The sequence below is a fragment of the Elephas maximus genome, chromosome 23 (genome assembly GCF_024166365.1).
Source record: "Elephas maximus indicus isolate mEleMax1 chromosome 23, mEleMax1 primary haplotype, whole genome shotgun sequence".
Classification (NCBI taxonomy): domain Eukaryota; kingdom Metazoa; phylum Chordata; class Mammalia; order Proboscidea; family Elephantidae; genus Elephas; species Elephas maximus.
Window position 1 is genome coordinate 17,288,790 of NC_064841.1, and position 17,804 is coordinate 17,306,593.

General features: G+C 35.9%; 1 protein-coding gene across 3 annotated transcripts in view; it reads left to right on the forward strand.

The window, feature by feature from the left end:
- The window catches only part of ATR (ATR serine/threonine kinase), a 101,278-nt gene that overhangs the window by 51,086 nt on the left and 32,388 nt on the right, over positions 1-17,804 (forward strand). For all 3 annotated transcript variants that reach the window (XM_049867762.1, XM_049867763.1, XM_049867764.1), the window contains 10 exons: positions 2,482-2,602; positions 4,195-4,332; positions 6,368-6,578; positions 7,344-7,522; positions 10,417-10,581; positions 11,659-11,750; positions 14,490-14,581; positions 14,820-14,997; positions 16,239-16,418; positions 16,851-17,010. In XM_049867762.1, the coding sequence (XP_049723719.1) occupies positions 2,482-2,602; positions 4,195-4,332; positions 6,368-6,578; positions 7,344-7,522; positions 10,417-10,581; positions 11,659-11,750; positions 14,490-14,581; positions 14,820-14,997; positions 16,239-16,418; positions 16,851-17,010 (1,516 nt within the window). The remainder of the gene's footprint in view (positions 1-2,481; positions 2,603-4,194; positions 4,333-6,367; positions 6,579-7,343; positions 7,523-10,416; positions 10,582-11,658; positions 11,751-14,489; positions 14,582-14,819; positions 14,998-16,238; positions 16,419-16,850; positions 17,011-17,804) is intronic.

The window sequence follows — 17,804 nt, forward strand, 5'->3', positions numbered from 1 at the left end:
CCATGTGACAGACTAGAAGTGCCCCATAGGGTTTTCTAAGCTGTAATTTTTACGGAAGCAGATTGCCAAGTCTTTTTCCCACTGGGAGGCACTGTGTGGGTGCACATTGCTAACCTTTCATTTAGCAGCCCAGTGCTGAACTGTTACATTAAACAGTCCCCAGTGCTAAGACTTACAATAAAATTTTTTATAAAAACTCTTAGGCATGCATACTTATTTGCTAGACAGTTTTTTATATTCATTCATTATATTCACGTTTAATATGATTTTATTTCTTTTGACTAGTGTCATATAAATATTTTTTTGCCCACTTGCTATTCTGCTCCTATTTAAATGGTCATATGCAAGAGTGATCTTAGCAAAACAATGAATATTTATGATCTTCTACTTTTATATCTGAAGCAGAGGTTACTTTATTTATCTTGGGTGATACGGCTTCAAGAGGGAAATTTGGGGCAGTGTAAGAAATTGATCTATGAACCATACTTATGGCTGAAGTTAGGAGATTTATTTAGCTCTGATCTGCTCATTGAAATTGCTGCCTCATAAAAATAAGAGGCATTATCAGTGCAGTTGTCCCCCTTTTGTATGAAACACCAAGTTACCAAATCAGCTAATGATCACGAGATATAGCTTGTGCTACTTGATATTTGCTTCAGGGGGCCTGGGGGAAATAATTTCCTAAAAGCATGTCCATGTTTTTGCTGCCTTGAAGTTTTACGCCTATATTCTTAATTTTTTTTTTTCACTATACTTCGATCAAAGTTTGGCTGTATTTGGAAGAATTAAATTTTAGAACTGGATAGATCAACTTAAGTTTGAAGTTGTCATAGAAATTATTTTAAGAGAGAAGATCAGGATATGACTAGGCAAAACCTGGCTTGTATCCCAATATCAGTGGTTCACTTCACCATAAAACTCAATAAAATCATGTATGTGCCTGATGATTCAAAATAAAGGATTTCGATTTTTTGCCTGGTTTAATATTAGGCAACTAAAAGGTTATTGAATTTCTCAAGTTTTAGAAAGTTGGAATACAGTGAAATACATGATGTTTGCTCAGTACCTTGAGTGTAGGGCATTTTATTATAGTTGTTTATATTGATGTTATTTACATCAGCCAATGTTGATGATTTAAAAGGAAACCACTCCCCAACCCCAAAATATCCTACATACATATAACTAAGATGAGAGCTATTTAAACATGTTTGAATGTTAATGCTGATGAGCCATTAGAGAGGGAGATGTTGAAGGGAAGAGAGAAGTGATAATACAATGAGGACCTTGAAGAGCATCCAGAATGGGAGCCACGGGGGATTAAACTTAAAGGGAATGAGATCTCGTTCACTGTAATAGGGAAAGTTAAAATGCTGGCTGGATTCAGATTTGGTTGTGGGAAACAATGTTTTGTTTTTTTTTTCTGTGTAATAGTAGGCATAGCAGATGATCTCATCTGCTGAAGGTGTCAGTGGTGGTTTGAGGAGAGTGGTGATGATTTAAAAATACCATTGTGGAAAACAGGAAAGAGAGCTAATCAGGACACCTTAGAAGCATTTCTGGGCATCATAGAGAATCCATTGAGGTTGAAGATCAAGAATTTGTAGTAGTATTAATTTCATGAGCATTTAGTGATTTTCCTTCTGCAGTGCACTGTGGCCAGGGTATCACTTCAGTGAAGGTGTTTAGATTGATCCAAGGCAGGGAGGTTGACAGATGGGTGTAGCTGGTAGACAGTATAGCAGAAGCGGGTAGAGGATGTTACCAAAATTGAAGTGAAGGACCATGGAGACTAAGCTGGTTAGGGAAAGCAGTAATGGGAGGAGGGTGTCACAGACTGGAAGAGTATGTAAGGCAGAGAACAGAAAAGATCTCAGTAACATGTTGGATGTGTTGGAGTAACTGGGTGGAAGAACTGAAAATTTAAGAAACTGGTCATAGAGTAAAGAATTGATTTTGGAAGTGAAGAACTTTGTAATGGCAAGAGACCCCTGATAATGGAGTAAAGAAGAAAGTGATTGACAAGTTTTGAGGTTGATTAGGTGGTCCAGGTAAGCATTGAAGTCACTTAGGATGATAATAAGATTTGGGGAAAAAAGGAAGACATTGAGCCATGTGCTAAAGTTATTAATGAGCTTAGTGGATGCCTGTAATGAGGAAGAGTAGAAAACGGTATACTTCGGTGGCTTGAACCTCAAAGGAACAGGTGATTCATATACTAGAATTGAGTAAGAAGGGTCTGAAAGGAATGCTGACGAGAAGGAGACAGACTCAGTCTCAAATCCTTTGAGATACTTGGGGCATGTAAGAATGACATTCCACTCTACCCTAAAGAAGGATACAAGAAAAGTGATGTTTTTAATTAGATTTCAGTTAAGGCAAAGTAGTAGTGATAGATATAGTTTGTTATACTTTCTTAACTAAAGTTAGAAACATATGATATATCTTATATATTTTTTGGTAAACAGTTTTTCAAAATTACAGGTATAAGAGTTCTCAGAAGTCAACAGATTGGTCTGGAGTCAAGAAGCCAATTTACTTAAGTAAATTAGGCAATAACTTTGCAGATTGGTCAGCATCTTGGGCAGGTTATCTTATAACAAAGGTAAGAGAACCTTGTTGATAATTTGTTAACTCATCAGAAATTCTACAGGAAACCAGAGCATCTGTCTTAGTGCCTAGCACACACAGAAGGCATTCAAACCTTTGTGCCGATAATAATAGAAATTTTTGTAGAAAATTTTTACTAATAGAGAATAACAATTTCTTCATTGTTACTAGTAACAATTTCTGGGTGAGAAGGTTTTTTAACAAGCAAATTACCAGAGTCTTAATGTGTTTATAAAATGTCCGTTACCTTATATCTATTGATTTTTATATTGTACACTAATACTGTTTAAAAGGATGTTAATGATAATTTCAGAGTTTTTCACACAATAAAAAGACTTTTCTAATGTAATAAATAAGATGTATTATCCTTAGTGGCTATTTCTAAAAGAGGATGTATTATCTGAACCTCCTCCAAAAGAAAAAAATTTTTTTAATGAAATTTCATAGAAAAACAGGTATATTTCTGATGTTTTGCTAATATGGAATTTTTACGTGCCTGACAGAAAAAACAGTACTGTGTGTTCTAGAAAATGTTTCAGGAATCATTTAATTTACATTTCTGTGATTTTAAAAATATAATAATTTATATCTAGTAATTTCAAGAAATTGTCTCACAAATGGTTAATGAACATACTGAAAATATAATATGCGTAATGTAGAATATTAGCAAATTAACTGTTTCCAGCTGTGGAATCTATTATTTAGGGGTTTTTTTGTATGTATATTTTTTTTTTTAATTAATGAATATTTTACATTTGAGGAAAAAAAAAACTCTTAAAAATTTGTAAGGGAATAGTAATGTTAGTGCACCGAAAGAGGTCATACTACTAAAATTTGACTCTAACCTCCAGCAATTTAATTTTCTCTTTTTTTTTTTCTGTAGTTAATTAATTGCCAGCATTTGTTATTTATTTTAAGTCTGTATCTCATGCTGAGTGTACTGTTCTGGAACATACTTCTTGGCTCCTCCTTTTATCTGTGTGTTCAGGGAATGAATACACTGAACTTAATGCTAGCTGAGCCCTGATGGTGCAGTGGGTAAGAGCGAGGCTGCTAACTAAAAGATCAGCAATTGCAATTCGAATCCACTAGCTGCTCCTTGGAAACCGTATGGGGCGGTTCTACTGTGTCCTATAGAGTTGCTATGAGTCGGAATCAACTAGACGGCAACGGTTGTTTTTTTTTTTTTTTAAGCATACTGTAATTAATTAGAAGGGTCGTGTTCAAAAACCAACTATAAGGGGTGAAGACATTGATGCTGAGGTGGTTGTCTGCTCAGGTAGCTTAAATTGCACATAGGTACTTGGGGAGATTTAGAATGACCAGAATATCAACCCTATAGAACAGAGTAGAACTGCCCCATAGGGTTTCCAAAGAATGGCTGGTGGATTTGAACTGTTAACCTTAACTGCTATGCCACCAGGGCTCCGACCAGAAAGATGGTGATCTGAAGTCTTCCTTCCTTGCTTGAGTGTACACACCTCTCTCCGTAAGAGAATACCCCTCTCCTGTGGTGCTTCTTGGCATTCAATCAACAGAATAAAATGTACGAAACTATTTATTCTCCCTAACCATGTGAGTTTACAGGTACGACATGATCTCGCCAGTAAAATCTTTACCTGCTGTAGCATTATGATGAAGCATGACTTTAAGGTGACCATCTATCTTCTTCCACATATTCTTGTCTATGTTTTGTTGGGCTGTAATCAAGAAGATCAGCAGGAGGTAAGAGATTGTATTTCTGAACATGTGAAACTTTGTCCAGTCTAATTACTATTAGAAAGGTTACATATTAGTAGAGATGTACATAACTGTGTGGCTATGTGTGTTAGTGTCTACAGGCATACAGCTTTTTAAAAACTTGTGTTTATCAAAGAATTACACAATGCTTAATATAGAAAATAAGAAAGTATATATTACATATGCGAGCATCATAGCAATGCTTTCTTGTGAGAGAGAGAGAGTGTGTGTGTGTGTGTGTGTGTGCGTGCGTGTGTATCTTTCTTCCTGTCTCTCTCACTCTCTTTCCTCTCTCAGGGTGGATACTGAAGAGTATATGTTATGTGCATTTAAAATTTTAATGGAGACTGCAGAAATGGTTGTACTAATTTATAGTCCTATTGGCAGTTCACCAGTGTATCTATTTCTCACATGCTTGCCAACACTTGATATTTTCAAACATTTACATTTTAGGCAACATGATGAGTATAAAATGACATTTTATTGTTTTAATTTGCATTCTCATTATTACTACTAAGGTTGTGTTAATTGGTCATTTGGGTTACTTTTCCGTGAATTCTCTGTTCATATTCTTTTCCTTTAACTATTGTTTATGCCTTTTGCCATTGCAGAAAAATTAAATATAAATGCCAAATTAATAAGCCTTTTATAGCTTTTTAATTTTAACCCTTTTAAGTGATGCCTTCTCTTATTCAATGTCATGAACACATTTTCCTACATCTTCTTTTAATCTTTTTGTTTTTATATTTAGCCCTTTAATTCCTCTGAAATTGGCTTTTATGTATAGTGTGAGATATTGTACTAACTTTTTTACTACGAGTTAATAAATGGTTTCATTATCATTTGTTGAATAACCTAGAAGAGTTTTTTAATGTTTATTTTTGTTTTCCTTTAGTGACTCTTTTACAGTAGATTTTCTTTTTACAGCAGTCTTTTCATGGTTTAATTATAGAAAAGAAAGATAATTTATTATGAATTCATGGTCTTGTTTTTTTGTGTGAAATTGTTGCCTCAGAATGGTTAATCTTAATGTGTCAAATAATAGTAAAATGATATTTTATGTAAATAAAAACAAACAAACAAAAAAAACCCTGTTGGCATCAAGTCTATTCCGACTCATAGCGACCCTACAGGACAGGGCAGAACTGCATTATAGGATTTCCAAGGCTGTAGTGTTTACAGCCTTCAGTATGGATTACACCTCAACATAAAGAAAACAAAAATCCCCATAACTGGACCAATAAGAAACATCATGATAAACAGAAAATACTGAAGTTGTCATGGATTTCATTTTACTTAGATCCACAATCAACGCCCATGGAAGCAGCAGTCAAGATCAAATGATGCATTGCACTGGGCAAGTCCACTGCAAAAGACCTCTTTAAAGTGTTAAAAAGCAAAGATGTTGCTTTAAGGACTAAGGTGAGACTGACCCAAGCCAGGATATTTTCTGTTGCCTCACATGCATGTGAAAGCAGGGCAGTGAGTAAGGAAGACTGAAAAAGAATTGATGCCTTTGAATTATGGTGTTGGTGTAGAATACTGAATATACCATGGACTGCTTTTTTCTGGGCCAGAGGAACAAACAAATCTGTCTTGGAGGTACAGCCAGCATGCTCCTTAGAAGCGATGATGGTGAGACTTTGTCTTAAGTACTTTGAACATGTTATCAAGAGGGACTAGTCTCTGGAGAAGGACACCATGCTTGGTAAAGTGAAGGGTCAGCAAAAAAGAGGAAGACCCTCAAGGAGATGGATTCACACAGTGGCTGGAGCAGTGGACTCAAACATAGCAACAATTGTGAGGATGGGGCAGGACTGGGCAGTGTTTCGTTCCATTGTACATAGGGTCATACTATGAGTCAGAACCCACTTGATGGTACCTAACAGCAATCTTTACCAAAGCAGATTGTCACATTGTTCTCCCATGGAGCAGCTGGTGGGTTCGAACCACCAGCCTTTCGATTAGCAGCCAAGCACTTTAACCACTATATAATGAACCATAAATGCGTTCTTCCTAGGTTTATGCAGAAATTATGGCAGTTCTGAAGCATGATGATCAGCATAGCATAAATGCCCAAGATAGTGCATCTGATCTGTGTCAGCTCAGTACACAGACAGTGTTCTCCATGCTTGACCATCTCACACAGTGGTCAAGGCACAAATTTCAGACACTGAAAGCTGAGAAGTTTCCACAGAGCAAATCACACAGAGACAAGGTGGATGCAATGGGTGAGTCATAACTTCTGTTTATTGTCTTCTCTTAATTATTCATCCTTTAGCTTTTTTCTTTATCAATTTTATAATTTAAGGATTCACTTAAAATAGTCCTATGTTTTTGTGGATACCTTTTTCTTTTATCAATGGATTTCCATAATACTGCTCTGACCCCGTTAATAACTGTACTGTACCAGTATTTTGTAGTTAAACCCACTGCCATCAAGTCTGTTCTGACTCATAGTGACCCTATAGGACAGAATAGAACTGCACTATAGGATTTCCAAGGCTATGAATCTTTACAGAAGCAGACTGCCACATTTTTTCTCACAGAGTGACTGTGGGCTTGAACCACCGACCTTTTGGTTAGCAGCTGAGCACTTTAACCACTGTGCCTCCAGGGCTACTTATTTTATAGTCACCAATAATAAATAATTCATCTTCATATCTTTTATAACCTCTTTTATTCAACATTTTGTATAAGTTTGCATTTAATCCTCATAACAACATTGTAAGGTAAGCTGGGCAAATACTAATATTGCCCTTTTATAGATGAGGAAACAGAAGCTCAAATAAGTTAAATGACTTTCCAAAGTAAGGTAAGTAATAATGATAGAATTGGAACGAGAACCCTTGGAGTAATCATCATGTTGATAGTTATGCCCTAAATATGATACATTTAGATTAATTAATTTAGTGAAATAAATTGAATTTAAATGCTTAAAATGTCGTATTTTAAATTTTAGCCTTTAATTACTCGTTTTTATTTTTATAATGTAGCATCTACTGTGGATTATGAAGACTATCAGAGTGTAACTCGTTTTCTAGACCTCATACCTCAAGATACTCTGGCAGTAGCTTCCTTCCGCTCCAAAGCATACACACGAGCTGTAATGCATTTTGAATCATTTATTATAGAAAAGAAGCAAAATATTCAGGAGCATCTTGGATTTTTACAGGTTTGAAATTAGTATATACCCACTCCTCACTTATTTTCCTCACTTATCAACATGGTTAGGTTCCAAAGACTAGATTGTTATACAAAAATTGACATTAGGCGAAAATGGAGGATGATAACATCAGAGCACAAAAATGGATGATGACTACATCATTATACAACTGCCAAATTACATCATTACATAACTGCCAAACCACTCAGAATCATGACCCAGCTAAGTTGACACAACCTTAACCATCACAGCCAGTGTTACTCTTGCCTCGCACCTTGGTGTTCATTACTGCCGTACGTACGTTGTTAATGCGCAAAATAGTTGGATAGTAGGTTTTTTACTATTGTCATAAATGTGGAACATCAGATAATAAGATAGTTGATAAGTGAGGAGTAGATGTAGTGAATTTAGTGATGGTAATTAACGTTGCTGGTCATTTATGTTCATTTTATTGAGCATCTGTGAGTGTTGCGTGCTGTGTTAGGCATGAGATATTTGTAATTACTTTATAAGCTTACAAATTACTGGGGAGAGGTAAGCATCAATTCAGTGTAATATCTTAAGTACAGTGATGTAGGTGTGCCCTGAGGAAGGACACTTAACCCATCCTCTGGATGGAGCAGGGGATGGGAGTGGGTGAGCAGGAGGTCACAAGGGCTTCTTGAAGATGATGTCTGAGTTGGTTCTTGAAGAATGAGTAATAGTTAAATAGATAACAGAAGGAGGACATTCCACGCAGAGGCATCTCTGGAGTTGGGAAAGAGCATGGTAGGTATTGAAGAATGAAGTGGCAGTCTTGGGATGCCAGAGAAAAGATGAAGTTTTGGGTAGAGGAAAGATCACAAATCACAGAGAACCTTTTAAGTTGTCCAAGAAGCTTAGAGAGTTTGAACTAAGGAAGTATTATGGTCAGAATGGCATTTTAGCTAAATGCCTATGACATTTGTAGAGGAAGGGTATGAACGGACTATGATTCAAGGAGAGGAGGCCATTAGTGTTCTCCTTGTGAGAAATGTGGACCTGAATTTGGGGGTAGGTGAGTGGGTGGGGTGATGACTGGTGACATACTGGTTGTGTTAGAAATCAGACAGTGTACATGAGGATGCTGGTGAAATAGTGTTTTACGCAATCATGTCATGGCTGTGCAGGAAAGAAAAGAAAGTAAGGGCAAGTGGGGCTGATACAGTGGGATCAAATAAGATTAAGATTAGTGGGCTTTTTCAGGCCAAAAAGCAAAGTGTAAAGAGAACTGGAAAATTAGTAGTTTGTAGTCTTAGGATGAATATTAGTCCCCTTCCATTTTTGTGTTCCTCCTTGTCTAGCTTTGAGTCTGTGGTTCATTGTTAAAGTCATTCTTTTACAAGCACATTCGACTCCCTTGTCCTTCTCCCACTGTGTTGTATTCACTTTGTTAAAACTCCATTCTTGGATAAACTCACCCATCTGCCTTGGCAGTGCCCGCATGTATGCAGCAGAACATTGCTGGAGAGAGTTCACATGATGGAGTTTTTGACTAGTTACATTTTAAGTTTGTGATCTTAAGCATTAGCAGGGCCCTTGAACACTGCCTCCTTTTGTGTTTCTTCAGTAAGCCTATTTTTCTTTCAGGATGACTTTTTTTTTCCTTTTCCCTCATTTCTCTGCTTTTACCACACGTACTGTCAACTGATGACTTTGCTTCATCGTTTATTAGCAAAATAGAAACCAAATCTGCAAATGAACTGGCATCTGGACCCACATTCTTTTCCTTCCCTCCTGTTACTCCTAAGGAAGGATCTCTTCCTGTCAGAATTGGACCCTTCTACTTGTGTTCTTGATTTCAAGGATTTCATGCTTTCAAATACTCCTTCTTTCTCCAGCATCATTAATTTTTCCTCTTAGACTATTCCCATCTGTATATAGACATGCTCTGGTGTCTCCTATCTTAATTTTTTACAAGTTGCCCTGATTGTACATTCTCTTTCATATACTTAATCTCTCAGTTTCCTTTTACAGCCAGAGTGTTTGAAAGAGTTGTCTACCTTCCCTGCATTTACTTCATTGCTTCCCATACACTCTTTTCCCCTTCCAACAGCGCTTTTCTTTCTCCACCCAACTGACCGTACTTTTGCTAAGGAAATCATTGGCCTCAATGTTATCAAGTCCAATAAATGTTTCTCAGTCCTCATTTTCTTAACTTCATAGCATCATTTGACCATTCCTCTTGTAGGACACTCATTTCCTCCCATTGCTTCTAGGGTACCCCATTCTCCAGTTTTCTTTCATCTTCTGTGGTTTCTTTTCTTGGTTTTATTAGCTGGCACTTTTTTGTTGATAAATTTAGAAATACTCTAGTCTCCTTCCTTAACCCTCTTTCCTTCTCTCTCTCTCTCTTCATTTCCAAGATTATTCCATCATTAACCCATTCCTGGCTTTAAAGAATACCCTTGTGCTAATTGCTCCTAAATTTTTACCTTCAGCTTTCATATCTCCTTTGAGCCCAGACTTGATGTTTTGGGTTTCTTGACGGCATCTCAATACCAATATATTAAAATGCTTATTTAAATTTTTTTGATTAATTTTAAAATGCAATAAGATACTTGTAATATAAACTATACTCAACAGAATTTATTATCACTTGAGTTCAAAAGGTGTTTCAGGACCTTGAGGTTCTTTACAGTTTTCATAATCATTAACGGTTACTAATACAGATTTTTATTTAAGTGCAGTAAGAGTGTTGAGGTTAATTGAATGTCAGGAAATAAGTTTATAACTTTACTGTGAATCTTCCTTGAAACAACTTATTCTTGCTCTAAGGAAGAAACTTCTCATGTACACCTTTCACATAAACTAGTAGGTTTACATTTTTATTTCCAGTTGTGTTTTTTCCTCCAATTGATTGTTTTTTAATTGGTTAAACAAAGAAATTGTATGCTGCCATGCATGAACCAGATGGAGTGGCTGGAGTAAGCGCAATTCGAAAGGCAGAACCATCTCTAAAAGAACAGATCCTTGAACATGAAAGCATTGGCTTACTGAGGGATGCCACTGCTTGTTATGACAGAGCTATTCAGCTAGAACCAGACCAGGTAAGATAATAATTGAAAAACAACCTCCAAAATAGAGCACTGAACTAGGAATTCTGGAAACCTGAGTTTCAGTACTGTCTCTACCATTGTCACCATATGTCTGGGAAAATATTTAAGCCTCTTGGAGCTTGAGTTTCCTGATTGATAAAGTTAGAGACTGGTGCTAGATGATCTCAGAGTTCCCTTCTAATGCCAAATTCCTATGACCTTAGAAATCCCTCAAATGAATGAAATTTATTGTGGAGTATATTTATGTTTTTATGTAATAACTTTAAAAGTATATAATCTTCATTGGGTATTAAAAGTATAAAACCTGTGTCAATTTTTAATAATAATAGTGATTCTCTACAGCCTGAGAAATGTTTTCAGATATTACATGCCCTTCTTTCCCTATCCTGTGAATCTCTGACTTGTTCCCTTAGAATCATTGAGCTATAATTACTAATAAGGGTAAAAAAATTAAAAAAAAAAAATTTTTTTTTTTGTATGTTATATATATTCTATCTCTTGGGACAGGAAAAGGCTGTTGCATCATGGATTTGTGACTTAGATTCTGTCTAATCTTGAGGTGTTGCTTTTTTTCTTACATTTGGCATTTCTATTTTCTCAGAAGTTCAAGTACAAAAGACTTTATTTTTCACTGTCTTCTTGTTCAGTGTTAAGGAATATTGCATGGCTCTCTTTTTAACTTTTCAGTTACTAAAACTCAAAATCCTTATTAATAATTTTATCACCTATAAGTTTTAACTTTCGTATGAGAAATAGTAAGACAAATAATCTTTTACTTGTTACTTTTATATTTCATCAGAAGTGAAAATTAGACCAAATCTGGAAAAAAACAGTAAATTCAAACTGAGATTTTTTTAGTTTATATGCATTTTTAAAAAAAAATTCAAATGTGTTAGCATATTGGTAGAGGGTCCTGCCATATAGCCAGGCAAGTCAATTGCTAAACTAAGAAAGTAGGCAATAACGAGGTAAATAATATTTTGTAATGATTATCAGTTAAACTACTGTTGGTTTTCAAAGTATGTTTGAAGTTGTAATTGCTATTTTAAATGTTTTTTAAATTTCTAGATTATTCATTATCATGGTGTAGTGAAGTCCATGTTAGGGCTTGGTCAGCTGTCTACTGTAATCACTCAGGTGAATGGCGTGCATGCTAACAGGTAATATTTCTGAAAGGAATGATTTTTTTTCTTTGATTATTATATCTGAATGGGAAATTTTCCGTTAATTAATTGACTTAATATTTACTAAATAATAGTGTTTTGTATATTTTCATGGAACTGGGGATAAACACCAAAAAATATTTTTTTCTACTTTTTCAGAGGTCAATCTAGCACTTAACTGCTTATTTTCTGTCCAAAAAAGCCATCCTTGAATTAGATTGGGTTTAAGGCAGGAAACTTCCAGAAGGCATCTGCTATTGGTGAGGCTCATACGGACGTTTCCTCAGCCTCCAAAGGGCATCTAAGCTCTGCCTACAGTATTGGCACCAAGTGTTTTCTGTGTTGGCAAGTGGGAGCTTTGTGACTGATTTATGGAATACCACTTCAGACTGTGAGTTGATTTTTCCCCAAAGGATTGATAAAAATGAAAGCAGCCTTCTTTTAAAAAGAAATGAGTTTATGATAGCAAACTAAATGTTACCAAAAAAAAAAAAAAAAATAGTACTTAACGTTTGGCAAAGATTAAAGCTGAAAGGCCTGTTCCTAGATATATTCATCAGATTCCAATTGACTGTTCTGGACAGTGAGACCTGGTTGAAAAGGAATGGGATCTCAGTTAACCAAAGAACATTCAGGCCCCTGTTTTTAGCTACACCATCCTGAAGGCAGCGTCTTCTGAGTACAATTGATATAATTCCAAACTGTAATTCATAAATATCACCATTCTACAAGTGTCTCAGAGCAAAGAAGCTCACTGTTGCTCAGACAGTATCACAGTAGTGGGATTTATGAAAGGATAAGGGGAAACTTTGCCAAAGCAGGAAAAAAATGGTTATAGAATGGATGGAGATATGTCTCTCCAGATTAGAGAGACCTTATGAACAAAGGAATAGCAGGAATTTGGGGAAGTTTGTTATGCCTAAATTTGAGGTGCTCACCTGAGATATCAAGTTTCCTTATGAGACACTGGACAGTTAGACTCCCCTTGTCGCCTCCTCAAGGAGCCCTGGTGGCTCAGTGGTCAAAGCACTCAGCTGCTAACTGAAAGGTCAGCAGTTTGAACCCACCAGCTGCTCTGTAGGAGGAAGATATGACTGTCTGCTTCCGTAAAGATTTACAGCCTTGGAAACCCTGTGGAGCAGTTCTAGCCTGTCTTATTGGGTCTCTGTGAGTCAGAATTGACTAGACAGCAGTGGATCCAAACCTACTCGTCGGGTTTGTTTTTTCCTGGGGTCTGGGATACATAGAGCCTCCCTGATCCTTTGGGCTGTGAAAAGGTAAAAGTCATTTAGAGAATGGATGCTGTTTTAGACTGGTGCAAATGATCATTGAGGGGACATATTTTCTCAGGGAGGATCTCTATTTGCATGTAAACAAATATTTCTCCAGAATTACTGGCTGTCCTTGACCAGCATAATCTTTCTTTTTAAATGTGCCTATTCGTGTGAATGGAAACCCTGGTGGCGTAGTGGTTAAGTGCTACGACAGCTAACCAAAAGGTTGGCAGTTCCAGTCCACCAGGTCCTCCTTGGAAACTCTATGGGGCAGTTCTACTCTGTCCTATGGGGTTCGCTATGAGTCGGAATCGACTCGATGGCACTGGTTTTGGTTTTTGGTTATTCGTGTGAATAAATTTTCAGAGCCTAAACCTCATTTTGGTACTTCTTGGCCTAATGCTTGGAATGATGCATTCCCTTTGGATAGCAAATACTGCTCGTTCTACTCAGATTTTTATCCTGAAATTTTGATATTTTGGCTTCTGATCATAAGCTTGTAAAGTTATTCAAGTTTGACTTTTAAAAATTGCATTTCTATTATATTTCATTTAGCTTTGTTCTAAATTGTTTTTGGTGGTGTCCATATTTAGAAATTATAGTACTCAGTATTTATTCTACTACTTCTTATAAAAAATGATTGGGTTATTTTTTATATTTTCTTTAAGTGTTCTTTCTACAGAAAGCAAGCAGGGTTTTTAAGGGAGCTTGATGTGTATCAGTCTTAGCCTCTCTGTTTCCTTATTTATACAATGAGGATAATAAAATGTGCTTTTCAGTGTTCTTAGATAATTAAATGGGAAAATGTACCTAGCCCAAGGTGTAGCACTTAGCAGGTATTCAAATGGTGTGATTATAAAGAAGAAATGTGAGGAAAGTCCAGCTGCTTCTGTGCAGTCATGATCTGAAATATCACTGGCCATCTTAGTGGTACAGGAGTAGAATGCATAGGTAAAAAGAATTAGCCTTTATCGGACTGATTTTGCAAATCCAAATTTTAAAGTGATTGAAAATATTCTGAGAATTAGGTATATATCATAGATAGCTTATTTTTTATCCTTTGTTATGCCATTGACATAGCATTTGTAACTTTCTTATGAACTTAGTATGACTGTCCTGTGCACCCCTCAGCTGCCCCCGACCTACCCAGCTACATCTGTATTTTTTTATTAAATTTAATTCAAAATCCTAAGTTATTAGAATTACCTATCTCTGAATGCTTATGCCTTCATTTGGCTCTTTTTCTTTCTTGTTTTTTGTCCAAGTTAAGCTAGAAGTAATTATTGAAAAATGTTTTTGGGGGAAATGGAAAGATTAAAATTTTCTGGGTTGTTTCTGGGTAGAGATAACTATTTTGTATCTAAATACAAAATACAATACAAATATAAGTAGGGTATATGCATCTAAAACTGAGAAATCTGTAAATGCCACTTTAAATGAGTAAAAGTTCATCTTTTAATAGGTCTGAATGGACAGATGAATTAAACACATACAGAGTGGAGGCAGCTTGGAAACTGTCACAGTGGGATTTGGTGGAAAACTATTTGGCAGCAGGTAAAATTACTTCTTAAAATGTAAGCCATTTTAATATGCCATAGATATTCTGACTTAAGTAGCTAAGCAACATTCATAATTAATATCTTAGTCTGTTTTATGATTGTCTTTTTTAGTTGTTTAAAGTAGAATGGAGCCATCTGCTCAGTATTTCTGCTGAGTATCTTACCAGATGAGATAGAACTGGCTCCTGCACCCAGCTACCATGACATTCCTTGATTCTTCATTTGTTTTTCAGATGGGAAATCTACAACATGGAGTGTCAGACTTGGACAGCTATTATTATCAGCCAAAAAAAGAGATACCACAGCTTTTTATGACACTTTGAAACTAGTGAGAGCAGAGCAAATTGTACCTCTTTCAGCTGCAAGCTTTGAAAGAGGCTCCTACCAACGAGGATATGAATATATTGTGAGGTATTTTGAGGTTTCCATTTTTATATTCCTGATCTATAAATGTCACCTGACAGGCTTGGAATTTTTTGATGAGTGAATAATTCTAGTATGTTTGGTACATCTTACACAAAATAGTTCTTTCATTCTTTTTACCTCATAATAACCCTGTCGTTTAAAAAAGTTTTAACATATATCCTTTTAACTGGAAAGGCAAGTATGAGACTTCTAAAAACAATAACAAAATGTCTTCTGTTTGACTTCTTGTAATGTCATGGTTTATTTTTTATATAACCTAAATTTTTGGAACCTAAATAACCTAGATTTATAGCACAACTAGTACTGTGCCTGACACATTGGTGGCCAGCATTTGTTGGTTCCCTTCCTTCTTATTTAGAAATGCATTTGACATCCCACCCCACCCCACCCCCCAAAAAATATATATGTAGGCATTACATTACCAGAAAGGAATATTAACTTTTAGAGGTGAGAAAAAAAAGATAGTAAACACTTTAGGTCTATTGAGTCATCTGAGGAAAATTATAAAACAAATGTTGTAATTGAACTACAGTAAGTTAAAAAGTATAATTAGTAATTTTTTTTCTTAAATAGAAGAACTCACTATATTTTGTGTCAGCCCTTTTGGTAGCAGCTTAATGAAACCAGAGATTGGACCACTGAGTTTGATTCTAATCTGGGAATATTTAACTGCATCCTTCTGCTTTGAACACTGATTCATAGACACGACCAGGATACGTAGAGGGGGGATCTAGTGTGAATGTATTAAAGTTTCCATTACTCTTAGGGAAAAAAATGATTCAAAGTACATTCATCCCCCAATTCCTTTACCACTGTACCAGGCCCCTTACCGTAGCAGCAGCAATAGATGCAGCTATTTTGTGTTGATTTATAATGGGTCCATATTTTTTCATATCTTCATGTAGGTGGTAAAGTTCGATTTTTACACATTCTTAATTTAGTCGTATTTACCCCTCACCAATTTAATTAATAGGAATTTAGGGATGAGAGCAAAGCACTAAATATTTAAATCAACAGTAATTGGTGTATACACTAAATTTAAAAATATATAAATGTTATTGTTTGTATACCAAGAATATGTATTGGTTGAAGTTTCTTCCAAAGAAAACTGCACAATTTCAGATTCTTCATGACGGATTTAAAGCACATGCTTTAATCATGTACTTTCTATGAGATTAATAGGCTGGCTGTTATGACATTTTAACATAAGCTGTATCTGTCTTCAGACTGCACATGTTGTGTGAGCTGGAACATAGCATCAGACCACTTTTTCACCAGTCTCCAGGTGACAGTGCTCAAGAAGATTCTCTAAACTGGGTAGCTCGACTAGAAATGACCCAGAATTCCTACAGAGCTAAGGAACCCATCCTGGCCCTCCGGAGGGCTTTGTTAAGCCTCAACAAAAGGTTTTCACACTACTTTTCTTTTTCGTGTCCATTCTCTTGAATTTAGCACTATATCTTTATGTATTTTATTTGATAGTAATTGCGTTTCCTGTATGAAACTCTGTTTTTCTATTGTCGGTTATCAAAGCTAAACTATATAGTTGAAATGTGCCTGGATTTATGTGTAATACATCTTTTTTTCTTTTAATGTTTAAAAAATACCTGGGGGAGATTTTGGTAGAAGTCAAAGTCAAGAAAAAAGTCTTTGAAGATTTGTAATAGATAAGAATGATGCATTCTAAGAAAATTAAAATTAATTTTTTTAAACAAATTAATCTTTGATTCCTTTGAATTAGTATTTTGAGAAAGTTCCATGTTGGGAAGAGATGTTTTATTAAGACTTTGAATGCACATATAAATGCTCTTTCCCCCCATTTTGTCCCATTCCTTCAGACCAGATTACAGTGAAATGGTTGGAGAATGCTGGCTGCAGAGTGCCAGAGTAGCCAGAAAGGCTGGTCACCATCAGACAGCCTACAACGCTCTCCTTAATGCGGGAGAGTCACGGCTCGCTGAACTGTATGTGGAGAGGGCAAAGTGGCTGTGGTCCAAGGTAATGGCAGAGGAAATACAACCACGTGTAGTTAGGAATTATATACTTTCTGCAGAGGCCCGACTGAGAGAAGATTCCCTAATCCAAATTCACAATCTTTTTTTTATCTATCACCTTTTTCCTCGTTTATCTACTAAAGACTGGCAGAAATTGTTTCTTCCAGTCTTAAGTCCCCAAATATTTTCCCGTTTCAAGAGTGAAAGTGCATTTCTTTGAGTTTTCATTTTTTCTCCATTTTTCTTGAGGGAAGTAGCCAACTTTTACTTTGCTTTTACCTTTCTTTATGAATTCAGGGTACACATAGTAAGCACTCAGTAAATATTTGTTAAATGAATATAACACTGTCTCTTACTTACACCTTTAGTAGATAATTAGTTCTATACAGACTTGCTGGTATTACTGCCAAGATTCACTTGTAATCTAGCTGGTCAGGAATGCACTAGCATCATTACAGAAGTTCCCAGAAATCCCCAAATTAAAGTTACAGTAATAAGAAGGGGGCTGTTTAAATATGTGAACTACTTACATATTTTATGCCCCAGATTTAAATGGCTTTTACTTACATATCTCCTCCTGCTTGCCGTCATTATAATCAGTGCCATTTGTGATTGCACCAACTTTGTGGTGGCTGAGAAAGAACAGGGAGGAGATATTTCCTGGATGGAAGGTGAAAGTAATCGCCTGTGTTAATCGATACCTGATCCTTTTATAAACTAGTGCTAGGCTTCTATATGTTGTAATACTTTAAATCAGTATGTTCAAAATGGAATTCAACGGTTAATAGTCAATACTTT